This window comes from Papio anubis, chromosome 12, assembly GCF_008728515.1.
Source record: "Papio anubis isolate 15944 chromosome 12, Panubis1.0, whole genome shotgun sequence".
Classification (NCBI taxonomy): domain Eukaryota; kingdom Metazoa; phylum Chordata; class Mammalia; order Primates; family Cercopithecidae; genus Papio; species Papio anubis.
In genome coordinates, this window is record NC_044987.1 from 60,940,654 (window position 1) to 60,962,860 (window position 22,207).

At 38.8% G+C, this 22,207-nt stretch overlaps 1 protein-coding gene across 5 annotated transcripts in view; it reads left to right on the forward strand.

Moving 5' to 3' along the window:
* Positions 1–22,207, forward strand: part of FAM168A (family with sequence similarity 168 member A) — a 198,847-nt gene that overhangs the window by 113,237 nt on the left and 63,403 nt on the right. For all 5 annotated transcript variants that reach the window (XM_017948749.3, XM_031653158.1, XM_017948748.3 and 2 more), the window contains one exon: positions 16,569–16,656. In XM_017948749.3, coding sequence (XP_017804238.1) covers positions 16,587–16,656 — 70 coding nt within the window. In that variant the 5' untranslated portion in view covers positions 16,569–16,586. The remainder of the gene's footprint in view (positions 1–16,568; positions 16,657–22,207) is intronic.

Consider the following 22,207-nt stretch of genomic DNA (forward strand, 5'->3'; position numbering starts at 1 on the left):
TTTGTTTTTAGTAAGATCATTCATATTTTATTCACATGGGTCTTGCTGGTTAAAAAAATAATCCATGGCTCATCAGTGTGGATGATATAAATTTATTAATACTGAAAACATACTACTTATAATAAGAAATATTTGTACATATATTCTGAAAACCAGACAGATGCACACTTGTTCGCCTGCAAGAAAATATGTCTAGGGATATCAAAACAGATGAGTAGCTTATGCTAGGCATTAATCTTTATTCAAACATTGATACCACATTGTCCTTTTTATTGAGGGCCATTTTGCTTCCTTATGAACACGTTAGAACTTATTTTCCAAGTAGCAGGATGCTCCATCTAAATGATCTGTTTAGAAATACTTGTTCCAGATTAGAAATCAATCTGGAAATCTCAGTGGCACAGGAGGGGAAAAATTCTACAGTGAGCTTTTAATGTTATCTCTAAAAGCTAATAAATGATGGTCAGACTTACAGTTTGTGATTATCTTTGTCTGAAATGAGAAGTCTGGAATGTTATTAAAAACCAGCATTTTCATGCTTTAACATGGATGAACCTTGAAGATGTCATGCTAAATGAAGTAAGCCAGTCAGAAAAGGACAAATATTGTATGATTCATCTTAAATTAGGTTCTTAGAATAGTTAAATTTAGAGACAGAATGTAGAATGGTGGTGTCAGGGACTGGGTAGGAAGAGGAGAATGGGGAGTTAGTGTTTAATGGGTATGAAGAGTCCAGTTTAGTTCATAAAGATGAAAAGTTCTGGAGATGGATGGGGGTGATGGTTGCGGGGCAGTGTGAATGTGTTTAATGCCTCAAAACTGTACACTTTAAAATGATTAAAGTAGTCAATTTTGTGTTATGTATATGTTAACAACAAAACAAGCAAAAAACCCCAGTGTTTTCAGTATTCAGTGCTTACAGGACTGCTTGTCTAAACTGAGTCAACCATACCCATATTGCATTACCAGTAATGAGCCCTTTTCCCCCAAACTTTACATTTGTATAGTAGGTAGATAAGAATAAATAAGAAGCTGATTCTAAGGTATTGGTAGGTCAGGGATAGAGATACACACGTAGTCCTCCATGGTCTAGTTCCAAAACTTCCCTATTTATAAATGTGGGGGCTGAAAACTTGAAGAGGGTGGGCTTTGAAGAATAGAATTCCCTGGCTGCTCTGAAGCAACACAGTTCCTCCAGCAGAGACCCTTTTTATTAAACTTAGGTAGTAGTAGCTACTGACTTTGCTGCTGGCTTGCACATTGGGCCTGATTTGACTCCAAACCTTCAGCAGGGCATCTGGACAAAGTAGGAGACTTATTATACCATCTTCAGGTTGATTGATTACATTCTGTACACCTATGGTTTTTTCCTAAAGGGAATGAATTTTAAAATGCACGTAATAAAATAGGATGAAAAACAAACAGATTAACAGTGAAGGGGAAATAGGATAATATAGTAAATGAAGCCAGGGTAAATTTAGTACTAGAAGTTTTTGCTCATTGCTAAGAATGCTCAGCTTTCCAGTGACCAGACCAAGCAAGGCCTGGTCCAAGGTTCAGATTGTCTATGATTCGTTCATTTATTCTTTCAGCTGATAATTTATTCCTAGTAAGTGTTTGAATATTCAAAAGACATATGTGTATCTCTGGTTCTAATGTCTGAAGGAAGTAGAACTCATTTTAAACAACAGATGACGTTAGTGGGTGCCATAGTAAACCTGATGGCAGGGTCTGTGTATGATTTATTTGTTTCTCCTAGATCTAGTACCAGTGATTAGCTCAGATCTAGTACTTAAGGATTTGCCGAATGAATTAGTAAGAAATTACTACTTTTTAGGATCTCATGTAAAAACTTGGTTAATGGAATGACTTTAAAACAGTCCTTTAGATGTGTTATGTATATTTAACAACATGATGGTTGTTAAAATAAAAGTGGTGGTTAATATTGTCAACTTGATTGGATTGAAGGATGCAAAGTATTGATCTTGGGTGTGTCTGTGAGGATGTTGCCAAAGGAGATTAACATTTTAGTCAGTGGGCTGGGGAAGGCAGACCCACCCATGATCTGGGTGGGCACCATCTAATAAGCTACCAGCGAATACAAAGCAGGCAGAAAAATGTGAAAAGGCCAGACTGACTTATCCCAGCCTACATCTTTTTCCTGTGGTGGATGCTTCCTGTCCTTGAACATCGGACTCCTTGGACTGGCTTCCTTGTTTCCCAGCTTGCAGACGGCCTCTTGTGGAATCTTAGGATCCTGTGGGTTAATACTACTTAATAAATTCCCCTTTATATATTTATCTATCCTATAAGTTCTGCCCCTCTAGAGAACCCTGACTAATACAATCATCAAATACTGAATACCTGTAGTGTGTAGTTGGTCCTGTGCTGTACCCTGGGGAAGAAAAGGATATGAATAAATTATGGTTATTTAAGAAAACCTGATGATACAGAGTACTATGTGATATAAAATTTGTAAGGACTGTGAAAGCTCAGAGGAGAGTGTTCATCATAGGCTGGGTTATTCAGCTTATACATCCGTAAAATGGGGATCATACATAAAGTTGCTGTGAAAATTAAAAGATGTTAACATCTTTAAAGCTCTATTAGCTGATAATCTTATTCAAGGAAGACATCATGGAGAAGGGATGCTTGGAGTTAGGTTCTTTAGACCACTCTACTCATTTCTACTGTAGCATGTTGGTGTTTTTATTTGACTCTTTACATGTTTTTCTTTTCTGGTAGCACCGAGGTCCTTAAGGGCATATACCATAACAGTTATGGTATATAACTTACTCTGTATCCTCAGTGCTGATGCTGGTCCTGGCATAAGATAAAGACCCAGTAAAGGTTTATTGACTGAAGATAAGGAGGGAGGAAGGAAGCAGCAAGAAAGCACATTGGGAACCAAGCAGGCTTGCTTCTTTAATGACTGAGAAGGTTCAAAAGACATTCTTTCTGAGAGCCCTGTTTGGCTCTGAATTATTACATCTGACAGAATATTCTCTTGTGCTATTATACTTCTTCCATACAATGTTCATTCCTTACTACCTTTATACTCTTGCTGGACTCTTCTGCGAACCTCTAAGCTAATAAAAATAATGGTTGGTGGGTAATTAGTTCACAGCAGCCATCATCTCCCAAATCAGTATTTCCAAATTCCCAGTTTTCTGTTGGACATCCTTGTCTCTACTTCTTCAAAATGAACACCATCCTTGAATGCTTACCTCAGAAACCTCTGACTTTCCTCTCATCAAGCCCTGTGTACAGAGAATTTTCAAATTCTGTCGGTTCTGACTGGAAAATATTTTCCTATGTTCTTTCCTTCTTTTCCGTTTTAGCTCTCCTTTCTAGTTCAGACCTTAATTTCCTTAACCTGGGTAGCTGCTTTAAGACTTTCTGTTTCTCCTTTGCTAACCCATCCTTCATCTTCCCATGAAATATTATTCTAGAACACAGATATGATTATATTACTTTGTTATTCTCCATAGCATTACTTTTATCCTCCATAGCATCTTCATAGCAATTCTTTATATTAAGTGGTAGTATTTCTGTTTTTTTTTTCTTTTGAGACGGAGTCTCGCTCTGTCGCCCAGGCTGGAGTGCAGTGGCGCGATCTCAGCTCACTGCAAGCTCCGCCGCCCGGGTTCACGCCATTCTCCTGCCTCAGCCTCCCGAGTAGCTGGGACTACAGGCCCCCCACACCGTGCCCAGCTAATTTTTTTTTTTTTGAAGTTTTTAGTAGAGACGGAGTTTCACCGTGTTAGCCAGGATGGTCTCAATCTCCTGACCTCGTGATCCGCCTGCCTCAGCCTCCCAAAGTGCTGGGATTACAGGCGTGAGCCACTGCGCCCAGCCAGTATTTCAGTTTTATAGAGAAGGAGGTAATTGTCTTCCTGTAGCAGATAGCCTCAAGGTGAAATGAACACTGTCCTTACTCGTTTGAGGCTCTGTAATGACCCTTCTAAAGTCCTAGACCTGGGAAAGGGACGGTCCAGTGTCTTGGGTCCCTATGGACACTGTAGGTCTTGGTTGTTGACAGTTGCATGTGATGAGGATGTTTCTCTAGGCAAAATAATGATAAAAACTACAATTTATTGTGTTTGCATGTGCTCGGGAAGAACATATATTATTTCATTTAATTTTTCCAGCAATCTTGGAATATTGATACCACTAGTATTTCCCACTACACAGAAGAGGAAACTGAGATTAAGTTATCTGAGGCCTCACAGCTGTTAACTGTGGCTAGGTTTGAGTTTCTGGCATCCCACTGTCTATGGGACCTTGAACAAATCACTTAACTTCTGTTTGTTTTTGTTTGTTTGTTTGTTTGTTTTTTTGTAAAATGGTCATGGGCATTGTTAACTCTTGCAGCCTCTTTATAAGCTATAAAAGTGCTATACCGTGAAAGCTTTTCTCAACCCTTATACCAAGAAAAATGACATCCTCTTTCTGTTTCAAGCACTTTGTTCTAATGCAGCACCTTGTATTACAGTCAATCTTAAATACAACTATTTCCCCACTAAAAGATGAGTTCTTTTAAGGTCAGAGAATTGGCATGTAGTAAGGTCCGAGTACTTGTGTGGTGTAGTGAATTAGTTAGGTTCTTTATTTAGGGAGGTGTTCTCTGAAATTTGTTTGTTCTTAAAAAAAAGAGAGAGAGAGAGAGAAATTTTCTATTATTTGTAAGCATTTGCTTTAGAGTAATTTTGTTGTGGTTTTGATTAGCTGAAAAGCCATTTTCTTAAAGCTATTTTAATGGGCTGAATGCTCTGGTGGTTGAAATGTGACATTTTGCAGACAAGCATCTCATTTACAGGCATGCACAAAGCTGGGTGTTGAGCTTTTGCATGAAAGATCTTTCTGGTAACTGTGGAAGCCTTTCAGATATTGAGATTCTGTGGCAGATTCCTAGAAATCAGGGTTCTCCTCCATTTCATTTTTAAATTGAAACATTTTCTGAGATGAAATATTATGTACAGTATCATAAAATGTAGAAATCTAATATGTTGTCTGATTATATTTGGCAGGCAATATAAAGACTCAGACAGCTACTATAAAAATGGCTTTCTTATGTATCATACTGATAGAATTAAGAAAAAAAAAACACTGAAATGGAGTTTTCTTAAAGTTGTTTGGTAAGAAGAAATTATTTCTAAAGTAAAATTAAGCTGTCGAATTCCAGTAAACTGTTTCTTTTTATTCATCCATTCATTCATTCATTCATCTAGTCAACAAATGTTTATTGAGCACCTTGCTTTAATATCAGGCCCTTTTCCAGGAATTCAGTAGTAAATAAAAGAGATAGTTTGTTGATCTCAGGGTGCTTAAAATGTAGCAAGAAGAAAAGAATTGGGCAAGCAAATTACAGTTGCAAGGAGTATTTATAACACAGACTTCTAGAGAGCTCTGGGATCATAAAATTACCTGTAGCCATGCACAGTCTGCCTTTCTGAGATCTTTTCTAAGAGCTAAGTGGACTCAGTTGAGAAATGGGGACAGGAATAAAATCCCTGCTGTGTTTTCCCGCAGATTGTATGCTCCAACCTTCCAAAATTACTTGATATTTTCTGAATGTTTTCTTGCCCTCTCACGGTGTAATTTCACAAATGGCCTTTCCTCCTCTCTCTCTAGAATTCCTGTCATCCTTTAAAACACAGATCAAATGACACATTTTTTTGAAACCTGTATTATCCTCCCAATTAAATAGGATTAAGTTCAGCTACATATAACAGTAATAAAAAATAATAGTGGTTTTAAAATATAGTTTTATTTTCTCATGTAAAAGAAGAACAGAGGTATATATAGCAGAGCTGAAATGATTGTTCCATGAAATCGAGGTTGTTTCTAACTTTCTCAGTTTAAGACCTCCATTCTCAAGGTCACTTCATGGAAAAGAAGGCTGCTGAGCTATAATCATCATGTCCTAATTCTAGATAGCAGGAAACAGTAAGGGGAGAGGAAAGACACCTTCCCCAGGTAACACAGTTCCCTTTAAGCAGCCTTCTCAGAAGTTCTACAGAGTATCATGAGCAAGACTAATCAGCCACACCTAACTATTCCTGGGGAAGCTGGGAAATAGAATCCTTTAACTGAGCATGTTGCCATCTAGTGGCAGTCACAGCACTGCCCACCTGCTCCCCTATCACCCCACTATAGTTGTTTTTTTCTTTAAATTCTAGCTTTCAGTATAACAACAGTACTATATTGCTATTAATTCCAAGGCTGTTTCCCCCATATAAATACCCCAGGGACAGAAATTGTGCCTTCTTACCCCTGAATCTGTAATACTTTATGCATGGCCTGGCACAGCAAGTTATCAGTTTATATATAAAGTGAGGGTGCTGAAGTAAATGACTTAATCTCTTTTAGCTTATTAAAAATTTGTAACTATTTATTGAATCACCAACTTGTATTTTTAGTAGCTTTATTGAGGTTATAATTTATATATGATAAATGTACTCATTTTAAGTGTACAGTGTTTTTTTAAGTGTACAGTGCTTTTTAGTAAATTTACAGAATTTTATAACTACCAAAAATCATTTTAGACCTTTTTTTCACACCAAAGAAATATCTTACTTCTATCTGCAGTCAATCGCCATTCCTACTCTGAGTCCCAGATGATCAAAAATCTACTGTTTGCCTGTACAGATTTTTCTTTTCTGAACATTTCATACAAATGGAATCATGCAATATGTGTTCTTTTGCCCTGGCTTCTTCCACTTAGCATAATATTTTCAAGGTTAATCCATGTTGTGACATGTATCAGTAGTTTGTTCCTTTTTATTGATATTGTTGATATTTAAAAATTTTTAATTTATTTTCTCACTGGTTGCTTTGGGGATTAAATATGCATCTTAATTTATTATAACTTATTGCATTTGTTACAGTCTAGTTCAGATACAAATTAATGTAATTCAGTAAAATGTAGAAATGTTGCTCCAGTATAGCAGCATTCCCATACTTCCTTGCTTTGGACTCTTGTTTTTTTGTAAATGATATCTTTATATATCATAAGGCCAGCAATTCAGTTTTATAGTTAATTGTTTTATGCAATTGTCTTTTAAGCCAGTTAACACGAAAAATATTTATACTTTTTTAAATATATATATATCTCTCTCTACATATCAGCTTTCCTGGTACTCTTTATTTTTGTGTGTGGACTTGAATTACTGTCTAGTATCACTCCTTTCAGTCATAAATACTTAGTATTTCTTTAGTATTTTTTGAAAGGCAGGTTGCTGGCAATGAATTGTCTCAATTATTTATCTGGGAATGTGTTTATTTTGACTTCAGTTTCAAAGGATAGTTTTGCTGGATTTCGAATTCTTGGTTGACAGGTTTTTTTTGTTTATTTTTTCAGCACATTGAATATACCAACCTCCTGTCTTCTGGCCTCCAGTCAGCTGTTAATCTTATTGTTATTCCCTTTTATCTTATGAGTTGTTTTCTCTTGCCACTTTTGAAATTTTCTCTTTGACTTTTAGGAGTTTTACCATATTGTGTCCGGTTATGGATCTTTTTGTGTTTATCCAACTTGAAGTTGATGATATTTCTTGGATGTGTAGTTTAATATGTGTTGTTGTTGTTGTCTTAATCAAATTTGGGAAGTTTTTGGACATTATGTCTTCTTCTTTTTTTTTTCAATTTGCTGTATAATTTCTTTTTCTTCCCCCTTGACTTTTATTTTAGGTTCAGGGGTAACGTGCAGATTTGTTACGTGGATAAATTGTGTGTCACTGGGATTTGGTGTACAAATGATTTCATCACCCAGGTAGCGAGCATAGTACCTGACAGTTTTTTTTTTTTTTTGACTTTCACCCTCCTTCAACCTTCCCTGCTCAAGTAAGTCCTAATGTCTATTGTTCTCATCATCACGTCTATGTGTACTCAAATGTTTAGCTCCCACTTATACGTGAGAATATGTGGTATTTGGTTTTGTGTTCCTGGGTTAATTTGCTTAGGATAATGACCTCCAGCTGCATCCATGTTACTGCAGAGAACATGATTTTGTTTTTGTTTTTGTTTTTTTTAATGGCATAGTGTTCCCATTTTTGCCACCTAATTTTCTTTCTCTCCTCTTTCTGGGACTCTCATGCTTCTATTTTGTTTTGCTTGCTAGTTTCTCACAGTTTATTTTTCTTCATTGTTTTCTTTTTGTTTTTCAGATTGTATAATTTCTATCGCTATGTCTTCAAGTTCAATGATTCTTCTGCCAGCTCATGTTTGCTTCTGAGCCCCTCTTGAATGATTCATTTCAGAATACAATTTCCATTTGGCTCTTTCTATTTTTATATTTTTTATTGACATTCTCTATTTGATAAGTTATACTTTCTTTTAATTCTTTAAGTGTGGTTTTCTTTATTTTTTTTTAACATTTTTAATAGGTGCTTTGAAATATTTATCTGCTGATTCCAATATCTAGACCCCTGCAAGAACAAAATTTATTGTTACCTATTTTTTTCCCCTACAGATGGGGCATACTTTATTGTTTCTTTGCATGTTTCATGATTTTGTCCATATTGTTGAAAACTACATATTTTAGATAATACATTGTAGCAACTCTTGATTCAGATTCCACCCACCCACCCACCCCACGCCCGCCCCACCACCAGGAGGTTGTTGCTGGGATTTTTTGTTTAGTGACTTGCTCAGACTCTTCTGTACAGTCTGTCTCCTTTGCAGTGTGATTTCTGATGTCTCTGGCCATATTTTTTTAATTACTGTTTTAATTTTTTTTTTTTTTTTTTTTGAGACGGAGTCTCGCTTTGTCGCCCAGGCTGGAGTGCAGTGGCGCGATCTCGGCTCACTGCAAGCTCCGCCTCCCGGGCTTACGCCATTCTCCTGCCTCAGCCTCCCGAGTAGCTGGGACCACAGGCGCCCGCCACCTCGCCCGGCTAGTTTTTTGTATTTTTTAGTAGAGACGGGGTTTCACCGTGTTCGCCAGGATGGTCTCGATCTCCTGACCTCGTGATCCACCCGTCTCGGCCTCCCAAAGTGCTGGGATTACAGGCTTGAGCCACCGCGCCCGGCCTACTGTTTTAATTTTTAAACTTGGCTTCCTAAAGGTCACCCCTGGGTTGGCACAGATTAGTGGCCATCCAATGTTTGATCAGGAGTTCTGCTTAAACGTAGGACAGGAAGGTTTCCACCCTTTACCAGTGGATCTGTATGTGGTTTAGGGAATACATTTAAAATTCAGGCTATTTACAATTATGCTCTAACTTTTAGTTTTATGTTCAAGGCCTTAAATTCACCCAGAATCAGTAGATAGAGAAGGCCCTCTCTACAGACCGCTAGGGATCCTGTGAGAGTTTATCAAGACCCACTATGGTTGTTGTGTTCCCCAGAACTCCCTTTAAAAATTCTGGCTTATCTGCAGGTCTGTTGCCTGCACCAATTAGTATTATGACCTCAGAGTAGCTGCAGTAGTGGCCTTCCTGGATTATTTGCTGTTGTTCCCCAAATTGCCTCACTGTTGTTTTTGACAATGACTCTGGGCATAGGATTTTCTGTGCTCAGTTTCAAATTAAATCAGCCCACTCTGGTAGCAGTAGTCCTTGTAGCCTGGTCTAGCCTGCCTTAGTAGCAGGCCCCCTATGGAGCTGGGGATTGGGATAGGGGCAGCCCCAGGGTAAAATGCCACGGACTTTCACTGTTCTTAATGTGGTTCAGAAGTTTTTCTTGAATAGACGTTTCATACTTTGGCCCAAAATGGTTGTTTTTTACCATTTCGTCTCATTTTATTTTTGCTTTTGGGGGAAAGGGTTTGCTAAGCACTTTGTTCCAGAAGTTCCACCTCCTTCTATTACTTTTGGCATTTTAATTTTTATTTAACTTTTAAACTTTCCTAGCTAGACCATAGCCTCTTTTAGGCAAACACAATCTTTTTCCTTTCCCAACAGTATCTATCCCAGAATGCATTAAACCTTTAAGCTTTAGTTTCTTGGTCTCTCAAATGAAATTAATAATCTTTGCATTGCTTACTTCAAGGGACCAAGTGAGATAATGATTAAAATCTCATTGTAAACTCTAAAGCACTGCGTAAGTGGTAAAATTACTTGAAAAATTTACCATTTTACCATTTTTCAAATGGTAGAATTTCAAAGAATTTTATCATTTTAGTTTGCAAAATGTAGTAGTAGTTTGCAAACTAAAACACTAATTTTAAACAATACAACATGTTGTGCAAATATTACTTTAATCTCTGGACTTTTTTGCTTGTCATTTAATGGTCATAATTTTGTTATTTTGAAAGAAATAGTTCAGATGTTTTTGAGGGTAGCAGGAAGCCATTTGCAGAACAGTGGGTAGGAGTCTAGAAGTGAAAAATCAGCTTCACCAGGAGGAATCTTTAGCACCTCTCTTTTCTCTCTCACATACCATGCAACTGCTGGGCCTTACCATTGCTTTTTTTGCCCAAGATGAGCTCCTAGTAGAGGCTTCTCTGGGCATTGGAAGCAGCTGCTGGAGAGATAGGGAGCCAAGAAGTTGACTGGGATATGCCAAGAAATGCCAAACATCTTGAAGTTTTTTTCACAGTTTTATTTTGGAGAAGCATGAAAGCGCATTGTTCATTCAACTAGTATGCATTTAGTGCCTGTTTTGTGCCAGTAATATTCTGTGCACTGGAGATACAAGATAAACCGAATCTCATTCTCATGTATCTTACTCTAATGGGGGAAAGAATAAACAAGAAAATAGGTCAGACAGTAATAGGTATTGTAGTGGTTTGATTGTCTAAAACTTACACTGAAATTTAATTGCCCATGTAACAGTATTGGGAGGTGGGGCCTTTAAGTGGTACTTTGGTTCTGGGGGCCCCGTCCTCAGATGTGGGCTTAATGTCTTTTTAAACAGGCTTTTGAGGAGCCAGCTTTCAGGGAGCTACTTGGGAGACTAGGGCAGGAGGATCACTTGAGCCCAGCAGTTTGAAGCTGTAGTGTGCCGTAACTGTGCCTGTGAATAGACATTGCAGTCCAGCCTGAACAACATAGTAAGACCCCCATCTCTTTTTAAAAAATCATTTTTTAAAAAAACTTTCAGGAATAGATTCTCTCTCTTGCCCTTCCATTTTCTGCCATGAGATGATGTAGCAAGAAGTCCCTTGCCAGATGCTGTCCCCCTTGATCTTGGACTTCCCATGCTCCAGAACTGTGAGAAATAAATTTCTGTTCATTGTTAATTACCTAGTCTCAGGTATGCTGTTATAGCAGCACAAAACAGACGAAAATAGGTATAAATAAGAAAAGTAAGCCAGGCGCAGTGGCCCATGTTTGTAATCCCAGCACTTTGGGAGGCCGAGGTGGGTGGATCACTTGAGGTCAGGAGTTTGAGACCAGCCTGGCCAACATGGTGAAACCCCGTCTCTACTAAAAATACAAAAATTAGTTGGGCTTGGTGGCAGGTACCAGTAATCCCAGCTGTTTGGGAGACTGACACAGGAGAATTGCTTGAACCTGGGAGGCAGAGGTTGCAGTGAGCCGAGATTGCGTCACTGTACTCCAGCCTGGGCAACAGAGAAAGACTCTGTTCCCCCCCCCCCAAAAAAGGGGGTGAGGTTAGAAAGTATGAGAGAACAGAGAATAACAGCACGTGGAGGACCTATTTGAGATAAGTTGGTTAAAAAAGGCATTTCTGATAAGGTGACATTGGAGCAGAGACCTGAATGAAGTAAGGAACTGTGCCATTTGGATACCTGGGGAAAAGGGCATCATAGGTGTGGGGAAAAAGCAAGTGCAAAGACCAAGAGGCACAAGCATGCATGGTGTCTTAGGGAACAACAGGGAAGTCATTGTGATTGAAGTGAAGAAAACAAAAAGATAGTAGTAGAAGTTGCAACCAGAGAGGTAATCACATAAGGCCATATCGTACAGTTATAACTGCCCATGGTGCCCAGCAGTGACCCAGCAGGTGCTAGGTACTGTGGTAGATATGAACTGCCTCCATGTTGGGATCTGTTAGGGTCCAAGCAGAGCACTTAGGCTCTTGAGTTGAACAAGGGTTTGAGGCCTACTGTTCCAGAGGCGAACCTAGTACTGGGGTAGGTGACTGGAGAGCCTGGGAGCCTCATCTAGTATAGTGAAAGTAGCTTGGACATTGAAATCAAACAGATTTGGCTTTGAAATGGGCTTTTCCTCACTTCTTAGTTATGAGATCTTGGGCTAGTCATTTCATTTTTTTTTTTTTTTTTTTTTTTACTTCAGTTTATTTATCTGTAATATAATAAAAATAACACTTATTTTGCAAGTATTATAAGACTTATAGGGACTTAATAAGTCCTTAGCACAGTACCTGTCACATGGTAGGTGTTCAGTAAATGGTAGCTGCTGGTAGTAGGGGTAGTATTTATTTATTTTCTTTTTTCCTTTTTTTAACCTCCACAGAACCCCTAAAGAGGTAATGTTTATGGTAGTGCTAATGGTTAACCTTCTATAGGGTGTTTATTGTGTATCAAACATTGTTCTAAGCAAAATTCTTAGGCATCTCCAATCTAAGTCCAAATCCAGATTTCTGTTCTTCACCCAAAACCTACTCCTCTCATAGTTCTCACCAGTAAATGGCATTTTTATTATTCCAGTTTCTCAAGCCTTGGCATCATTCTTGATGTCTTTCTTCCTCTCATACCTTATATTAAATCCGTTAGCAATTCCTATCATCTTGATCTTCAAAATATATAAAAATCACGACTAGTTTCTACCACCACCACCACTGCTACTGCCACCATCATCTTTCATCTAAACTGTTTCTAAAACCTCCTGACTGCCCTGCTTCTCTTCTTGCTTTCCTGCTGTCTGATCTCAGTACAACAATCTACTTCTTCTTAAAATGAAGACGAATAATTTCACTCTGCTTTGTAAAACAGTCCTGTGGCTTCCCATCTTATTTAGAAAAAAACAAAGTTTGTATAGTGACCTACAAGGCCCTGCATGATTTGGCCTTCATTACCTATCTGATCTTACTTCGTATTCTTCCCCTTCATTTACTCCACTTCAGTTGAACTGGCCTCTAAGCTATTTCTCAAAAATGCTTCTACTTTGGGGGCATTTGCATTTGCTGTTTCCTCTACTTAGACAGTTTCTTCCCAGAGATCTCCATGGCTTGCTCCTTCAACTTATTCAGGTCTTTGCTCAGATGTCACTCAATGACACTTTCTCTAATTATCTTATTTAAAATTGCAACAACCTGCCCTTAGCACTCCCTAAACAGCTTGAGTGGATTTCTTTACAGGAGCGGTCCCCAACCTTTTTGGCACGGGACAGTTGTTCCATGGACCAGGGGTATGTGTAGGGTTGGGGCGGAGAGGCGGGGCGTTAGATTTTCACAAGGAGCACACAATCTAGATTCCCTCATATATGCAGTTCACAGTAGGATTCACGCTCCTATGAAAATTTAATGCCACCGCTGATCCGACAGGAGGTGAGCTCAGGTGGTAATGCTTGCTTGCCTGCTGCTCACCTCCTGCTGTACTGCCTGGTTCCTAACAGGCCATGGACTGATGCTGGTCCATGGCCCCAGGGTTGGGAACCCCTGCTTTACAGTTTTTATTGCCATCTGAAAAAAAATCTTTCACTTGAAAAAAAATCTCTCTTCCTCCTCCCAACTAGCATGTAAGCAGAAATTTTTGTTGTTCTTGTTCTCTGCTGTATCTCAATTCCCCTAGACAGCCTATATGAGAGAAGTGGCATTTGGGAAAGAAAGTCTAAGGCATGGTCCTCAAACTGGGCATCAGAATCTCCTTGGGAACATAAATACACAGATTTCTGAGCAACATCCCAGATAGAGCATAAAGGATCTTGTATACTCTGTGAAAGAGTTTGGATTTTATTCGTAAGGCTTTTGAAGAAGGCGGGGTGGTATTAACTACAAATGTATAAGATAACTTTTTGGGGTAATGAAAATGTTTTATATCTTGATTGTGGTGATGTTTGTACAACTGAATACATTTTTCAGGGGCTAATAGAACTATATACCTAAAAGAGGTAAAATTTTACTATACGTAAATTATACTTTAATAAACCTATCATGTAAAAAAATTTTTTTACAAAGTATGTTTTTCATTTTTTCCCCCATTTTGCGGTTAGAGGAAACAGAGACTCAGAAGTTAAGGGACTACCCTGTGATTGCATCGTGGTATGTGGCAGTTCCAGGATTTGAACCTAAATCTGCCTGATTGTAGAGTTTATGATCTTCCTACTCATTTTTAGCCTGTCCCTGAAACTATTAACAGTACAGATTTTGTTATAAAAGATCAACCTTCCTTTAGAAGCTAGGAATCCTGTCTGCCCTTGAGCAGCTCCCTAGAAGTGGTTGTCATATTCTAAATTTTGAAACCCTGGCAGATCTCATTTCTGTCAGTCATTAGTTGAGACTGGAATTGATGCTGTTATGGAGTGCTACCCCAGGCATGATCTCCTCCTGTGGCAGTGGCCCTCATTTTGGAGCAGCAGGAGACCAGTTTCAAAGCTGATGAATTTCTTTGATTATGAAAAGCAATTTTGTACTTTGTCCAATCAGCAACACAGAGTTTCTTCTCAGTAGGAGAGTGCTCAGATGTTTACAGGCAAGTTGTACTGCTTAGCACTTGTCTTAGTCCTTTTCGTGCTGCTATAGCAGAATACCACAGACTGGGTAATTTATAACGAATGGAAATGTATTGGCTCATAGTTTTGGAGGCTGGGAAGTCCAATACCAGGGTACAAGTATCTGTCAAGGGCCTTCTTGCTGTGTCATCCCATGGTAGAAGAAAGAAGGGCAAAAAGAGGGTGACAGAGAGCAAGAGGGGGCCAAACGCATCCTTTTATAAGGAACCCATGCCCACCGTGATAAACCCACTCCTGCAATAATGGCATTAACCCATTCATCAGGGCAGATCCCTCATGACCTAATCATCTTTTAACAGTCCCACCTCTTAATTACTGTTAAAATGGTTATTAAGCTTCCAGCACGTGCTTTCTGGGGGGAAACATTCACACCACTGCAGCACTTTATCAGTCTTCCTCACCTTGATGTACCAGGCAAAGAACTGGTTGGGTAGAAGAGAGACCCAAAGCCGAAAGAGTACAAGTAGTCTCTGTGTTGCTGTTGTCACATGGGCAACATTGTCACATCATCATTGTTTACATTTGCATGTCACTTGACAGTTTGCAACTTATTTTAACATCTATGATCTCTTTTCATTTTTAATGTCTTAGTATTCTGTGAGGAGAGTGCTTTTATTTAGAGAGAGTGTATGTTTCTTGGGTATATTTTTAGATAACTCTGGCTGTGAGAATATTTTTTTCCTTTAAGTTTAACTGAAATGTATATAACTCCTTTAACTTTCATCCTCAAGTTGTTCTAGTTTCAGTTTGTTGGCTGATGGTAATTTTATCTAGCTCGTTGCCCTGGGGTAGTTTGCTAGGGCTACACATCAGGTACATTTTAGGACATTCTGTTCTCTGAAATTGGCCAGTGGCATTTTCCCTTTTGCTTATCTGTTGGTCCCAGCTTCTTCTCCTTGTTAGCCCCCCTTTTCTCCACATCTCATTTTGGAACCCTAGACAGACTAATCGCAGAGCAGTGTCATCACACCAGCTGTTCACTGCCTGCCTTCAACGTTTGACTTGTTTCCGATTTTGAAGTGATACAAGAGAAGTTAATGACCTAAAAAATTGCCCATCTATCTTGTGAACCTAGTTAGGAAGGAACTGTTTGATTTTTATGATGAGTAAATAATATATTTGGAGACACATTTACAAATGTGTCAGGCTATATAGTAAGGAAAGGCTCCCTAAACAAGGTGGGACAAATTGGCTGGCTAATAGAGCTTAATGACAGATTTTCCATTAATCAGAATGGAGAATGTACTTCATTAAGATAATTAACAGAGCACTTGTGCAGGTGATACTTACTGCACACAAATTTCTAAGTTTATTTCTTTCCCTTGAATAAATTTGGAGAGAAATCCTAGCTGTATTTCCTTGTCTGCATTAAAATTATCAGTGGCAACAAATTCCCTTTTTTGTTTTTAAAGCTGCTGGTAACTGGTATCTTGTCCTCTGCAGGTGTAAGGGGCAGATGAGACGCTGCTTTTCCTTCCAGCAGTCTGTTTGCTCATCAGCAGGCACCAGGCTCCACTAGTGAACCATGGAAAGCATATCCTTTTCCAACTCTTAGACTAACAACACTGGAATTAGAAAGGACTTCAGAAATCTTAAACTAATTCATTTTGTATCAGGACATTGAAGTCCAGACAGGGGAAGTGACATGGCCAGTGCCACATAGTACTCTAGTGCCAGAGCTGTCTGTGGGATAGTGGGACTAACACTGAACTGAGAGCCAAAATGCCTGGGTTGACATTAGGCAAGTTATATTACTTCCTTGCTCCTTACTATTTTCATCTGTAAAATGGGGAAAGTATTTAGCATAGGGCCAAGCACAAGCAAATTAGCTTTTTTGTTTAGTCTTCTTTCCACTATACCCTGATGCTTTCCTTTCAGGGAAAACTGAAGATTATAGAGGAGAAGCTGATGTCAGGAAGAATGAACAATCAATAATCAGTGCTGTTTTCTTTGTTTTCTCTGTAGGATCCTCAGTCTTCCACAATGAACCCTGTTTACAGCCCCGTGCAGCCTGGGGCTCCTTATGGCAACCCTAAGAACATGGCCTACACGGGTGAGTAGTGTGAGAATGGCTCTCATTTGGAGAAATAGTAGTTAAGGATATTACCAAATAACTTGCTCATCCTCCTAACATACACCTCCAAAAGTCTTGGTAAAGTTTGGAAACATGCAGAAGATATGTCTGAGGTCCAGTGGAAAGATCTCAGAGAACCTGTTGTGTGGTTGTTTCCAAACTTTGTTCTACAAAAATACCAGGAGAGTGTTTTAGAGAGTCCATAAACATTTGATTTGATTATTTTAAAATATTGAGAACTATTTTTATAAAACATGAATATGTGTTAGATGATCAGTGTGTTAAGCTTCTAAGAATGCCTGTTAATTTTTTTCAAATGCTACCATTTACATCTGCTTATGTTTTTAAATCAGGGTTTTCTCAGTGCTATGCAATCAAATTAACATTCAGAAATATATTGGAGTTTGAGCCTGATATAACTGTAACTGTTATCCCTAAGTTTCTGTTTCACATGTTTGTGTTTATCACAATAGTTTCATTGTCCTTATTACTTACCCTTAACAGTAAATATTTTCTGTTTGAATTTCTATTTGTATATTTATTCTAACAAAATTAATTTCCAGTAACCAGGACTCATGGGGCAGTACTCTACACCCTACTAGCTCATGGAGCTTGTTGCTTTTCCACTTTCCAGTTCAGAGTGTTCCAGCAACTTAAGTTCCTTTGTCAGAGGGAACTGAACTGCTTTGGCAGACAGAGCCCAGGGGAACCCTGTGGAGCTTTGGTTTCCTATTTGCTCTGATCCTGGCTGCCTTCATTCTTACTAAGTTGCTAAACTAGAGAAGGAAGAAAACAGTTGCATTTATCTATTGATTTACATCAAGATTAAGCAATGCAAATCTGGAAGGGGAATTGATTTTGTCAAATTTTCCAAATTTCCAAAATTGGAAAGGGAACAGACTTTATCTCTGCCTGGCACATAGTAAGACTTTGTAATGTGTTTTGACTGACTGGACAACAACCAGGTTCAAATCCCCGCTCTGTCAGAAGAATAGCTGGGTGACTTTGGACAACTTGCCCTAACCTCCCCAGACTTAATTTCTTTGATAAACTGGGATAATATTATCTATTTCATACTAGATAATTCTGGGAATGGGACAAAATATTATCCATTTCATAGGACAGTTGTGAGAATCAAACAAGGTTATTTGTACTCCTGTAGAGGGAAGGAGGATATTTTTTTGTTTCTACTAATCACCAAGGAATATTATGAGCCTGGAACTGTTTTAAGTTAATTCCCTGCTGTAGATTCTAGGACCACACAGATAGTATAAACTGCACATAAGTAGTATAAATTCAGACTTCATACAGGCCAAGGTTTCAAATTTGTAGGGAGACTTTTTATTTTTTAACCCAACATTGACTGTTGTATCTCTGTACTTTTGGGTTTTTTTTTTCTTTTTTTAACTGACAGTATGACTCCTCCAAGCTCTCAGCTTTGTGCAGGGGAATTTGAGTTGCAGCTCTTGGATGCTCCAGGGCCCACAGCCTATCTCCTACCCCTGGTGGCTATAAAAAGCAAGCCCTTTGAGTGCCTAGACTAAAAAATCTCCCCAAAGCAGCCTGATAACAGCTCACTACATAGACTTCCTGATTTTTAGTTTCCTCTTTATTTTTTGAGTAGTAGGGATTCCTTTTTCTTTCTTAAAATCTCAAGTCTGCCTCATAGGATGTTTGTTATACTTCATCCAGCTTTTCTAGGTATTATGCAGTAGGCAGATTTTCAGGTTATTTTTCTTCTGTGTTACTGGAAATGGAAGATCTAAGTGAAGATAATTTATAAACAAATGCCAAATATAGTACGTTAGAGTAAACATTTATATGGTTATGTTAAAAGTCTTATCATTTGGTAAGAATATACTAGGTACTATATATTAATTATAATCTTATTAATCATAAATGCTGTAGCTTTTATAGATAAAAAACTATGGTAGTTTAATTCAGGTCATGTGACTTGACTAATGTGTATAGCTTCTAAGGGATGAGAAAATACTTGAACTCAATTCTTTGTGGTTTCAAAGTGTATGTGCTTTCTGTTACAGTAAGCTAATCTGTCTTAAAATATGTGCTACTTTCTCTCTTCCCCATGATAAATTAAAGAAGAGAATTGTCTTTTTCGTTTCTAGGACTAGGAAAGCTTCCCTTTGAGGAGCTAGAAGCCTGTTCCTGCCCAGCAGTTTGGGGTAGGCTCAGGAGGGCAAAAGTACAGGGGGTCAAGTCCACTGTAGTGTCATCTGCTTCCGAGGAAATGGGATGGTGGCCGCAGGGAACAGAGGAGTCAGAAACACTTCTGGTTTGAAATTCTCTTGAAGTCTGAAGATGGGAAATAAAATATAGCTTTGTGGTACAATGTATTCCAGTAAGCAGCTGTCTTCTAGCCAGTTGACAGTGTTCTTTCTCTCTCTCTCTCTCTCTCTCCCTTTGAAAGCCCCTTTACTGAGTTCTTACTGTGTGCCAAAACCTGAGCTCAGTATTTTTTTTTTTTTTGAGATGGAGTCTCGCTCTGTTGCCTAGGCTGGAGTGCAGTGGTGCGATTTCCGCTCACTGCAAGCTCCGCCACCTCCCGGGTTCACGCCATTCTCCTGCCTCAGCCTCCCGAGAAGCTGGGACTACAGGTGCCCGCCACCACGCCTGGCTAATTTTTTTGTATTTTTAGTAGAGACAGGGTTTCACCATGTTTGCCAGGATGATCTCGATCTCCTGACCTCGTGATTCGCCCGCCTTGGCCTTCCAAAGTGCTGGGATTACAGGCGTGAGCCACCATGCCCGGCCTGAGCTCAGTATTTTACAAAAAATACCTATTTTTACACTTGCAGCAATCCTATAACATGGTTTTAACTAGCTCCTTATATATTTTGGCAGAGTGAATTTAGAGAACGTAATATGCCATATACTTTCGAATGTTTAAGCATAGACTATATATTATGAACTGAATGTTTGTGTCCCTCCAAAATCTGTATGTTGAAACCCTTAATCCCCAGTGGGATGGTAATTGGAGATTGAACCGTTATAGGTTTAGATGAGGTCATGAGGTTGAGCCTTCATGATGGGATTAGTTCCCTTAGAAGAAGAGACACCAGAGCTCTTTCTGCTATGTAACAACACAGCAAGAAGGTAACCATCTGCAAGCCAGGAAGGGAGTCATTACTGGAACCTGACCATGCTGGCACCCTAATCTTAGACTTCCACCCTCCAGAACTATGAGAAATAAATGTCTGTTGCTTAAGCCACCCAGTCTGGTATTTTGTTATGACAACTCAAGCTGATTCGGACAGATAATGAGTACAGTGAACACTTGAATACCCTTTACCTAGATTCACCATAACAGTGGGCTGTTTATAGACCAGGGCATTTCTTTTTCCAAAAGTTTCATAAAGGTTTTTCTGCTAGAATTTTGGAGTGTAGTCAAGACCTCAATCTTCTTCTTGTCTTTTGTTTTCTGAAATGTTCTGATGGTGTCAGTGTCCAAGCATCACCCAGGGGTCTCGTATGTGTTCTGGAGTGTGTCAGATCTCAGCTGAAATCTGGTCTCTCTCACTAATTAGCTTTGGAACTTTGGTTGAGTGATCTTTCTGAATCTCAGTTTTCTCGACTGTAAAATGGAATAATGACCTATACAGATGGTTGGTTTGTAATCGGTGAAAATGTTTATAAAGCTTCTGGTGTCATGCCTGGCTCATAGTGGACACTCAGTTAATGGTGGTTGTAATGCATAGCAATGAGTATACACCTACAGGGAAAAGAGCGTGGGTCATAGAGTTAGTGACTTAGATTACAGACCTTATTCTGCCACTTAAGAGCTCTGTGACATCAGATAAGTTTTCAAACTTTCTGGGCCTCAATCTATCATTTGCTTTAAAAAAAAAAAAAAAAAAAAAAAGGGTTAGGAATGCCTTCCTCACAAGACAGCTGAGACTAATAAATGTAACAGGGCTAGCCACTGACTTGTGATGAAGTTTCGAAAACACAATTAGAAAATAATTCTAAAATGGGAGAACAGATGAAGCCCCTAAATGAATCCATCATTTTATAGGTGAAAAGATGGAGTATAAGAAGTGTTTTGAAGAAAGTGTTGGGGTTGAGTCTGGAACCTATGTCTCCCCATCTGGGTCTGTGTATTCATTGTCTCTCTACCACAAAATAACAAGTGTCCTCCCTTCTCTTCATTTCGTTGTGGCCACTTCACATTCCTCTGCTAGCCCACTCCAATTAAAGAGTTCTTTCTGACTCCTCCTGTGTTGACCCTTAATGAATATCCTGGTTTCAGCCAGTAGAAAACACAAGTCCAAATGCTACAAATACACTAACAAAAGATATAGCTCTCAAGGTTAGAAGGCTAGGAAATTAATCTGTTCAAAGACTACCATCTTTTTTTTTGTTTGTTTTTAAACCAGTGGTGGTTCCCCCCGCCTCCCACCCCCCAGATTGCTGCTTTTGCTTAAAACTTTGTAAGGATCACCTGTTGGAGGTTTTGATTAACTGACATTCGTACTTTGTTTGTTCTTTGCAAAGAACTTTTGTGGGGGTTTTCCCTTCATATATATATATTTTTTATAACAACTCTGGAAGATAGTCTTTATTTTCCAGATGAAATTAAGCTTCTCTAAGGTCACACTGTATAGCAGAGCCCAAACTAACCCCAGTTACAAAGTAAGTGCTTTTACTGCTCTAGCATACATGGCTATGACAGTACAGTGATTAGGATCTCAGATGAGCCTGGAAAATGGATTCTAATTCCTGAAACTGCTCTCGCAACTTCGCCTTTGATGTTCAAACTGATCTCCTCTGCTCAGGAGAGAACTCCAAGATTACTTGATTACTTTTTCACCTATGGTTGAAGAAGAGCATCTAACGAGATTTATTAACTGTTCTCATGAATATAATCTTGTGATTAAATCCAGTGGACCCTTTTTAGCCTTTATCCTAATTTGACTCTTCTATATCATTTGACACCTGACCCGTCTTGAAGCAAGCTTTCATTGCCTCCATAATTTTCATTGACCATAATTGTTTGTTTATTTTTGTTTGTTTTCCCTTTCTTCTTCTCCAGCTGTTCTTGAATTCATCGCCTTTCAGAATTTTCCTCCCCTGCTCACCCGTTAAAAGTTGATGTTGCACAAGGGCTCTGTTTCTCCCTTAGCCTCAGCTGCTATCTATAGGCTGATGATTCATAAACTCTAGCACTGTGGCAAACCGTTCTTCTGAACTTCAGACTAGTTTATCCAGCTGTCTTCTGAAAATCTCCTCCATGAATGTCTCATGTTTTGCTCAGACTTATTACATCTAAAACTGGGCTCATTATCTTATCATTCCCCTGTAACCCATTTTTTATCATTTGTGATTAATACCAATATCTGCCTATTCCTAAAATCAGAAAACATCATCCTTGATACTCTTGCCTCTTTTGCCTTCTAAAGCCAGTTATTAAGTCCTGCCTTTTTAAAAAAGATTGTAGTAAAATGCGTGTACTATCTTGGCTGGGCATGGTGGCTCACACCTATAATCTCAGCACTTTGGGGGCTGATATGGG